The sequence below is a fragment of the Epinephelus moara genome, chromosome 4 (assembly GCF_006386435.1).
Source record: "Epinephelus moara isolate mb chromosome 4, YSFRI_EMoa_1.0, whole genome shotgun sequence".
Classification (NCBI taxonomy): domain Eukaryota; kingdom Metazoa; phylum Chordata; class Actinopteri; order Perciformes; family Serranidae; genus Epinephelus; species Epinephelus moara.
The window spans coordinates 15,844,871-15,855,420 of NC_065509.1; the positions used below are offsets into that span (position 1 = coordinate 15,844,871).

Sequence of the window (10,550 nt, forward strand, 5' to 3'; positions counted from 1 at the left end):
AGGGCTTGTTCACAGCGAGGGATACACTCAGGAGGGTATAGCGCTCAGCGTGTGTGTGCGCGAGTGGAGGAGAGGGAGGGAGAGAAAGAAACGAGAGGGAAGGTTGGAGGGGAGGGGGCTGCAATTTTCTGGTTGTCGCGCCTCCAGCATATATCCTGGCCCCGGCACATTAACTTTTAAAAAGGGTTTCGTAGGGCTGTAGGTGTCTACATCACACACACATATAACGACTGCCTGGAGTCACACACTCATACACTCAGGGAGGGGAAAGAATAGAGACAGGGAGAGGAGAGAAAGGAGGGTAAGCGGTAGAAAATGAGCGCAGAGGAACGGCAAACACTACAGAAGGATAAATGTTTGATGTGGGAAATTCCACTCTGCGGTTTTCACCTGAGCAATGATGTTCTACATTTATCACACAAAGTGGATGCAGGGCTATTCACTTGGATCATTACCAGGGTTAATACAGGGCAGGAGACGGGTGTGTCCCCGCTGACGAGGGGAGTTGTATAGCCGTCAACCTGATGATATGTTGTGTTAAATGAGATTGATGTGTGATCACGTGCAGTAGATTCATGATCCGGCGGTGACAGTAGGGAGGAGAAGATGGCTGACTGATAGAGAGATATAGGCTCATGTTTTATTCACAGATAACAGTATCTTACCTCTGCTCTTCCAAACTGCCCCGGCTAGTAACAAAGTGCCGGGACAGGCCCATTTCTCTTCCTCTCCCTTCCTCTGTCTGCCTCCTTCCTCTCTCACACTCTCTGTTCTGCATTCACAGCATAATGTAAGACGTGAAATGTAATAAAAGTGACTGAACTCTTTGAGCCGTCACACTCGTGATCAATCCCTTCCCTCTTTCTGCGCTTGATTGTTAGGAGGTGATCTTAAAGAGAGCAGCAGACCTGGTGGAGGCCTTGTACGGGATGCCGCACAACAACCAGGTAAACACGAGCACGAGCATGTACGCAAACATCAATACGTGTTTGTGGTTCGGACCACACGGAGCATCAAAGGCGGTGTCTCCGCCAGCCCGGCAACACCCTGCTGTGTTCATCCAGGATGTGGGACCCACAAACACACACATGGGAATAAGTTGGTGCTTTTACCAGCTCATGTTGAGGAGGAAAGGAGGAGATGTGCAATGAAAACTGAATGTAGAGAGAATGTTGGAGAGGAGAATAGGAAGAGAGCAGAAGGAGGAGGAGGAGAAGTGGGATTAAGACTGGGAGGAAGAGAGGAAGAGGAAGGCTAAAGATTTGATGAGTCTGTTAATGAGGCTTTCCTCCATTTACTGGAACCAATCCCACCACTCCCAGTGACCACTGATAAAAACCACTCAGCCTACTAGGTTTACATGTGCAATATCTCAAGTGGAGATCTAGCATTCTTGTGAAACCATAAAGCCTGCATCAAGGGCATATTTCCTCCTCTCCTCTCCTCTCCTCTCCTCTCCTCTCCTCTCCTCTCCTCTCCTCTCGTGCCCCCATGTTGCTGACCACCGCTCTTTTCTTTTCTTCCTCATTGTCAGGAGATGATCCTGAAACGAGCAGCAGATATCGCAGAGGCCCTCTACACAACAGTGCCACGGGGGCACAACCAGCTAGCTGGCCTTGGCAGCGGCCCCGTCCATGCTGGCATGATGGCCGTAAACTCCTTCACCGGGTCAGAGGTGGCGCAAACAGCCAATCAGGGTGAGCAAAGTCAACAGGAAACAATTAAAGGCTATTATCATGGGAAATGTGGCGGTGGTTTATTTTTTTTTTTTCGTTTTGTTGAGAGAGGGATGGATAGTAAAGATGAGGAGGGTGATAGGGTGATTTTTTTATGTTTCATGTGGGAAATTCAGAGAGGGTGATTTAAGAGCTTGGAGAAAATAAAGAATATTCTGAAAAAGGAGGACAGGAGGAGGAGGCAGCAGTAAGAGAGAAACGGGGAAAACTTGAGACGAGGAAAGAACGAAGGTGAGAGAGTGAAGAATGGAGAAAAAGAGAGCCGTGGATGGAGTACGATGGAGAAATATGAGTGGGTCCTAGGGGTGTGTATATTAGACTGGGGTCGGCCCCTGTCTGACAGAGAGAGATGTGGGTGCAGTCAGTGGTGATTCATCACATGTATCAGGGGAAGGAGAGGAGAGTGGATGGACCAGCCTCTGGATATGTCTCAATACTTCCAATGAGCTTCCTCTGTCCTTCATCTTCATCTGGAAACATGCTCAGATGTGAGGAAAACAACAGATATCAGCTGTGTGACTTCCAGCCCACAGTTTCCAACTCATAACAGATGAGGACAGGGAATTGGTGGAACCTAATTATCAAGAACTACGGTAGAGAAGTGCAGCTCTCGTTGGACTAGAGAGTAGAAATTCCTGATGTTCAGTTCCAGCTGTTTTTCCTCTAGTGTCAGCACGTTGAACCTGAAATGTATATTTATAGTCTCGTTTCCATCTTTTCCTCTTTGTGGTTGCTGCCCCTGTAAAGCATAAAGAAGAGAAAGGTCCTGTCAGAAATACTGGCTTCATTCTTTATAAATTACAGGAGAGCTGCAGAGGCCTTTTAGTGTTAATTGCCTTATCAATAGATCTAATTTTGGAGATGAGCCAGTGAGGTTAAAGGCCTCTTGTTTCAGTAGTTGGATTGCAGCTAGTTCCATCTCATATCACTCTTCCTCTGCTCTCTTCATTGCTTCCTCGCTCTGCCATATGCTGTCTAAGAGTTTCGAGAAATTCTTTTGGCTTATGTTGCTCTGTCCATTAGCCGTGCAGGGGAAAGAGTATTTGGCAGCATTGCATGTTGTCGTTTTGTTTTGTCTGCCATCTGCTATACCCCTAACACCTCTTCTCTTTCTGTCTCTCTCTCTCTTTCCTCGTCCATAGGTTTCAGTAGGAGTACAAGCAGTGTGTCCCCTCACGGTTATGTCCCCAGCTCCACTCCCCAGCAGAGTAGCTACAGCTCTGTCTCCACTAGCATGAACGGCTACGCTAACTCTGGCATGGCAACCTTGGGCACCTCGCCCAACTTCCTCAATGGATCTGCAGGCAACTCACCCTATGCTAGTGAGTAAATACACCACATCCTAGACATGAAACCAAGGGGGGGAGGGGGCAAAATGAAAGCTCGGAAAACGAAAAGATTGAGTTTGAGCTTTTCGGACATAAAAGAAAAAGTATTTGACATGACTTAAGAAAGGGAGGTGAGAGGTGGAAATAAAGAGTGACACACAAGGGGAAAGTCGCAGTTCAGCTGGCTCATCTGTTTCTTTAAGAACAGAGTCAAACGCAAATCCCCACTTTATTGGCCAGGGGAGCAGATCACCTAGCAGCCCCCACCACACACACCCCAGCACCTCTCCTCACACACACACACACACATTCACCCTCTACATTAAAGACCCTTGATTAAATCAATAAACTAATTGCTAGAGAAGCAATTCCATTTCAGCTCTTTGATTCCTGGGTGTTAACAAGTATTTTAACAGGCTCATCGGCCCCACACAGACACTTTCAATCAATGGCCCCTCGGCCTGCCTTTGTAGGTCCAATTTTCATTAATTGATTAGTTAGGCCCCTTCATAAATGGATTATGACTTTATTGCGAGGATTTGTCAGGAAGAGCCATAAAAGCTAAGTGTTGGATAATAACAACAATAAAGGCAGGAGCAGATATCAGAGAGCAGGTGAAATACGACTTGGTTGATTGTAAAATCGCTGAGGGGGAAAATGCTCTTAGTGTATTAGCAGACAAAAGACAAACCCAGGAGGATGGATGGGATGATGTCAGAGGGAGACAGGATTTGGGTTGTGAAGATAACCTTCTGGTCATATTTGTCAGGGGATGAGTCGAAACCAAAATCTGGCTCACAGCTATCTTGTGTAAAGCCTAAATGTCATAAAAATTCTCTTTGGAGCTTTTTTTTTTTTTTCAAAATGTTGCGCTGTCTTATGCGTGTAATCTTCACAAAATTTATTCCAGAGCTCTAAAGATGATGTCATTCATACTTCCTTTACGTACAAAGGTAGATCCGTTCATTTCAAACGTCGTTACCGTCACTGCCTACATACTTCCATGCATCTGTCATGTTGCCACAGATATATCCACTAAGTGGCACTAGAGGGCGTAGTCGAAAGTTTTTGACAACAACAAATGTGGTGACGGTGGAGGAGGTCATAATAACGTAGCTTTTAACAGAGATAGCCCTGTAGAAGGCAGTGGTCTTCATCATCCTAAGGTTGTGTCTTGCTTGAACTACGCTACACTGTCCTGAGGGTTTCTGGTTCTGCTCCATTTGGTCTGTATCAGTAAGCTATTAGAAAACATGCACAGATACAAATGAAATTAACGAGCACACACAGAATGCTCCGTCCATGTCCGTTTACATATTTGACGTTGGGCATAAATCAGCCTTAAGAAAGAGAATTGCCAAAAATGCCAAAAAACAATGGCATACCATGGCAATAACAATCATTTTCCATCCATGTTATGTGGCAGAGCACCTGGACCTCATTGTCCCCCCAATTTGCAAATATTTCCAGTTGCTGTTCATCCCCTTTGAGTTAGCTGCTAACTGCTATTGGCTGCTTTTTAAATCTACTGGTGGTGGGCTGCACACATAACACATCGTCAAAATGCCACACCTTTCCCGTCCTGCCGATTCATACGTTTTACACAGATGTTGCCCCCCAGTTCCATGTTGGTACCTTTTATACAGAACGGTGAGACGGAATAATGGAGCAATATTCCCGCCTTGAACAAGTAGTGTAAAAGGCACTAGTGATTATTGTCAAGCAGATGTTATCAGCCCACATGTTGGATTTTGCTCTGGCTGTTCAATGAAACCTCTTGCATGATTTTCTATAAGGAAGGTGATCTGGGGGAGTCTTGTTTGCCCTGAAAACAAATTACGGGTACAGCACCCCAACTTAGCGAGATGTTTATCAAGTTGTTGCATCCCTTGAGCAACAAGATGAGTCATCAAAACAGACTGATCAGAGGGGAAAAAAAGCTTTGGGCTGTTTTCGGTGCAAGTTTCCAACTAAACACATTTTTGTCTTAGCTATGGAATATCTCATTGCCAGGTGGTTGCTTAACAACAAAAAAAAGATTGCAAAAGAAAAAGTCTGAGCCAGTTGATCTGAGTCCAAAATATCATCCCTCCTGTCATCATCCATTGACCAGTCCCTTTCTGTTCGTCCCGTCTGCCCGTCCTCTGCCCTCGGCCCTCTCTCTAACCTTGTCTCTCCCCTCTCCATCTTCATCTGTCCTCCCTGTCCTTCTTCCCTGACATGCTCCCTTTGACCCCCCTTAACCCCCCTTTCCTACCCGTCTCTCTTCTCTCAGTCGTCCCGTCAAGCCCCACCATGGCCTCGTCGACCAGCCTGCCCTCCAACTGCAGCAGCTCCTCCGGCATCTTCTCCTTCTCTCCAGCCAACATGGTGTCTGCTGCCGTCAAGCAGAAGAGCGCCTTTGCCCCCGTCGTGCGACCCCAGAACTCCCCTCCACCCACATGCACCAGCGCTAATGCTAACAGCCTGCAAGGTAAGCTGCTAAACAGGTAGCATTCATATACGAGTTCAGAGCTACTGTTTCTGTGTGTTCATATAGAAAAATTGTAATTTCTTCATCAAGCTTAGTCCTGCTCTTCTTCACCTCCTTATGATAACAACTTTTACTCCCACTTCCTCCTCCGTTTTCCCCTTTCTTCCTCCTCTTCACTCCCTGTTTTGCCTTTCTTTGCCCTCCTTGAACCCCTCCACTCTCCTTCCTCACTGTAGATCAGTCTTTTGTGGACTCTAGCAAGTACTCATCAAACAACTCTCTGCAGGGCCTGGCCTTCTCCTGAAGTACGTTAAGTTTCTTCCTTCTCTGTTCTTTTCCTCGCCAGACTATCCCACAATGCTCATTTGCACCACCAGCTCATCCTGCCCTACCCTTCCTTCTCTTTTCTGTTTTTATTTGTCACTCTTGACTTGTCAGAGAGACGGCACGCCACGCCACATGTGTTCCATTTCCTGTTTTCACTTCCTGCTTCCTGCCTGCCTGGTTGTCTCTGAAGGGGGGGGGGGGGGTTGCGCCACCACGGGTCATTCTGTTCGCCCATTTCCATCGAATGCAGCGCGGGGTCTGTTCGTCTAGGCAGGATGTTGTATGGTGTTGAGATCCTGAGAGAGAGAAATGATGGATGGGAATCTTTATCAGAGCCCCAAGCTAAGCACTTCCTCACTTCCTCTGTCGGCGTTGATGAGCGCTGACCACAGTGACCCAAAGGGCCATTGGCCACTGTGCGCTGATCACACTGACACACACATGCACGAACACACACACACCATTCTGTTAATCCCAACAAGCTGGAGACACTTAGGAAATAACCAGGGAATTAGTGGATTGAAGGGAGAGGGGAATCAATAGGGAGCCAATATGTTATATGAAAAATTCCTCCCTGTGATGGCTTCTGTGTAAAAAAAAAAAAATGGGGGGGAAGGGAAAGGGTTGGGAGCGAGGAGGTGAAGATGTCGGAGCTAGTGGAGGGCAGAGCGTGATATAAGAAGGTAAAAATGTGTATAAAGCTCATGGCTTCCATTTCCATGTTCAAGTGTTGAGCATAATTTCATCACCTCTGTCATCTCACGTCACTCCCTCTCTCATGTTTGAATTATGCTCCACGATGCACAATGAGCCTACACAATGTAACTGCTAACAATTAACAGCAGCAGCTCTTGCATGAAGCTATTCAGAGAGCCCTGCGAAAAGTTGAATGATGTTGTCGGCGCGCGCCAAGTTAGCGGCGCAGCGGAGAAAAATGTTTTGATTTCGGGGGCCTCGGAATGAAGAGATAATGAGGGAGAGTCGTCTTTGTTCGCCAGATGCTGGAGCACATTTCTGTTATGTGACTGTTGTGATGACAGATGAAACCCAGCAATCACATGACTGACCTCTCTTTCTTTTTTTCTTTCTTTCTTTACCCCCCCCTACACCATCTTCCTCCCCCTCTTTTCCCACAATGCAGCGATTCCCGGGATGATCGTTCCACCCATGTAGAGGATCTGGGATAGCTGGAGATTTGGGAATGTTGAGAGGAAAAGACACAGTAGCAGAGTCTGGCGAGTCTCTGTTGTGCTCCGGAGCTGAACTGAAGGAAGTCAAGATAAGACGCAGGACTCTGTTAAACTCAGGCCTTTCCATTGGGATTTCATCTGAAGGGTTAGGGGAGGAGAGAAAAAAAGGAACAATACGAACCTTTGTGATGTTATTTCCCTCTTGGTTGAATTAGTGTAGCTTCTCTGACACCGCGTTGGATGGAGTGTATAGAGACTGATAGTTTACCCACAGTGTGACACTGACCTCATGAAAAGAGCATTTATTTATCTTTATGTTTATGCCTGTAAGGTTTGGGTTTGATTACTGGAGGCCCCCACGCCGTCTCGCAATCCGTAATTCGCACAAACAACAGTGAAGTGTTGGTTTGGCCATGACGTTTACGTAACCTCTGTCACAACAGAGGACGCTTTCCTTAGCTCAGCCTGCTCACTTAAACCACATAACAACACACCGGCCAAATGGGACTAAGGTCAAATCAAGGAAATACAGAAAAGAACAAAATCAACCCTCAACTTTGCTGCTAATTATCCTACAAATCTAAAAAACGGCATTACAAAATCGCCCTATGTTAATTCAACATCAGAAAACATGCCTTTCTTCCCCCCCATTTTTTTTTTTTTTGAATTTTAATAAAACTGTGAGGATTGAGCTGTTTGCAATATGCTTTTCTGCTTGTCATGTGAAGAAAAGGTGATGATTTAGCCAAAATTGACTTTTCGTCTGAGATTTTAGTGAAGACTTGAAAAGCCCGAGGATGTGTGCGTCCAGCCAGCACTGTACTGAAGGAGTCTAGCAAATATCAAATTAGAATAAATGCGTGATATATGTGATATATTTTTGTATATAAAAAAAAAAAGAAGACGTTGAATTTTTTTTTTCATTTGACATTTCTTTTCTTTTTTGCGATAGCTATAGTTTGAAATGTAAACATTAAATGTCTTAAGGCAGCTTCTCAGTACAGAAGATAGATTTACTGTGTGTTGTCAATATCTCATCTGCTAAACATGACAAACATGGATTTGGATACAAAAAGGGGATTCCTGTAAAATATCCTATAAATAATGTATTTATCCCTTGTATTTGTACATTGCCTCTCACCCTCGTTTAGTTGTGTTGTGTAAGTTTAATACAGTAAGTGAACATATTTCACAGTGTTTTGTTTCATTATTTACTGTTGTCTCTCACTATTTAAATGTGACTCTTTTTTTTTTATCTTTTTGTTTCGTTTTGTATGTTGATTGTTTTGCATTGGTATACTATGCTTTCATTTGTTGATTCAAAAACATGCCATTGTCTATTTTTGTATTATTTGTAAGTTAATAAAAAAAAAAATCAGTTTTTTTTTCCTTATGAAAATGTTTATTGTATGGCAAAAAAGTAGCATCTTATTCAGAGTATTTGGTTGAAGTAGATTTTTTAAGAATATATACACACATTAATATATACTGTAAATCTATATCTTTTTGTTTGAACTCTTTGAGGCTTTCAGATTGATACTGTTCTTGAGCTGATAATATGCATGGGTTCTTCTCTTGAGTGACACTTTCTTTTTTTTCGTGTGTGGAAACCAAGAGAACTAAGAAATTGCTCTGTGTTTTTCTTTCTTTGAGTTCCTCTTTTTCCCCCCTCTGTTCTTTCTTTTCCTATGTTATTTATGCCTGCTTACACACTGTATCTATATACTCTTTCTTTTCTCTGCCACTGTAATCTTTACCAGCAGTCTAGATGCCTTAACAATGCAAACCCATTCTTCATTCAATCACGTGTACAGTTTTCTACCCTCACCACAATTGTCTATTGCCACAGAGGAATTCATGGGAACTTGGGGACAAAGCACAAACCCACTCTGTTTGGTGGTGAAGCCAGACTAGAATACAAAGAGCCATAATTCAACAATCACACACACCCCGATGTACTATAATACTACAGCAATGGCACGCTTTGAAGGACAGTCGACGCTGAGAGGCCTGTCTCAGCTGTGCTCATTGCACTTTAGTGTTCCCAGAAACACTTTCTTTTGTAGCCATTATGTAGCTTTTTTTCCGATTAATGAAATAATTTCAACCGCATGTTGGTAATATTTCTCATTAACCGCAGGATCACAACAGAATGACAACGCGGAGCTGTTTTAATTGTAGTACAAAGGGGCGCACAGTGAAGACAAGCACTGTCACAGCACAATTTTAATCTCACACATGGAGTCGTAGGTCTGACTCCAGTATCTGACAGCCGATCCCCCAGTCCCTCTCTCCATGTTTTAGCCTTTGGACAATACAGCTTCATTACAAGCTAAACAGAACAAGAACAAGAAGTGAGGAAGCATGAAAGGGAGCTCCTTGGCCCCTCGGACATTTCTGTAGTCTTTTCTTTGTGTCTGCCGTGTGTCTTCAAGCTGTTGCTGGACAGAGAATAGGGCTTTTCTCTCTGCTTTTCTTTTCTAGAGCCTGGTTTTGTTAAGTGGGTAGAAAGGACCGTTTTAACAGAGGCGCCTGCTGACAGACGAGTGTTTTTCAGGCACTTGTGTGCCTGTGCTGGTCGGGGCCGGGACGGGAGGGGCCGCACCGTATCTGTTTCAAATGAACTACAGAGGTCTGTTGTCATACAATGGCTTCTTTGTAAGCAAAGTTCCATCCTGATTATGAATATTGGTAATGGGTGACAAAGTTTTGTATTTAGGTAACAAACAAACAAAAAAAAGAAGATGCAAACCAAATAGCTGGTGTCTATTTTTCCCTCTGTTTTGTCTTTGACTGCAAATACACTGAACAGCTCTATGATATAAGGGAAGAAAAAAAATTCTACTGTATAGATTGTTATTGTTTTTGATGAAAATTGAGCTGTAAGATAACTTTTGGACTCTCACAATGTTGAATTAAAGTTACCTCTTGTCTGTGACCTTGTCAGTTGTCATTCTGTTTTTTTAATGTGCCACATTACGGATTTCTGTGACCACATCACCAAACATAAAGTTTGTTTCACTCAACTACGGTTTCCGGGTTAAACATGTTTCTTTGAGACAGCGTGCAGTGGGCTTTGAGGCACATTTTCTGGTGTTACCCAATCAGCAGCAACATATGTTCAGCAGATCTTTAGTAACTGTACTTAATATTTTTGGTTTATATTTAACACTTGCTTTGGCAGTATGTCTCCCGTGCTAATGAAGCCCTTTGAGTTGAATCAAACCCTACTGTACTAAAGGCAGTTCGCTTCTGTAACACAACAGGGTGTTAAACGCACAACTGTTTTTATTTAAATAAACGTTTTGCTACTTTTTGTCAGGCCTGAGTGCAGACCACGAAAAGGGTTTTTGAGACTTTCCTGTCTTTTGTTGACTGCAAACATCATCTCCAAATAGCTGACGGGAGGTTGACTAAGAATAGAGGAGAACTGGCTAACACTAATTCCACAGGTCAGAAACAGGCCGGCATCCCCTCCCCCACCAAGGCTCCTTTC

The 10,550-nt window shown here is 44.1% G+C and overlaps 1 protein-coding gene across 2 annotated transcripts in view; it reads left to right on the plus strand.

Annotated features, from left to right (window-relative positions):
* The window catches only part of ebf1a (EBF transcription factor 1a), a 56,583-nt gene extending 46,504 nt beyond the window's left edge, over nucleotides 1-10,079 (plus strand). The window contains exons 12-17 of one of the 2 annotated variants that reach the window (XM_050042406.1): nucleotides 882-947; nucleotides 1,535-1,697; nucleotides 2,879-3,058; nucleotides 5,340-5,537; nucleotides 5,774-5,842; nucleotides 7,006-10,079. In XM_050042406.1, coding sequence (XP_049898363.1) covers nucleotides 882-947; nucleotides 1,535-1,697; nucleotides 2,879-3,058; nucleotides 5,340-5,537; nucleotides 5,774-5,841 — 675 coding nt within the window. In that variant the 3' untranslated portion in view covers nucleotide 5,842; nucleotides 7,006-10,079. The remainder of the gene's footprint in view (nucleotides 1-881; nucleotides 948-1,534; nucleotides 1,698-2,878; nucleotides 3,059-5,339; nucleotides 5,538-5,773; nucleotides 5,843-7,005) is intronic. The other variant, XM_050042407.1, reaches the window with a different exon arrangement.
* The last annotated feature ends 471 nt before the right edge of the window (nucleotides 10,080-10,550 follow it).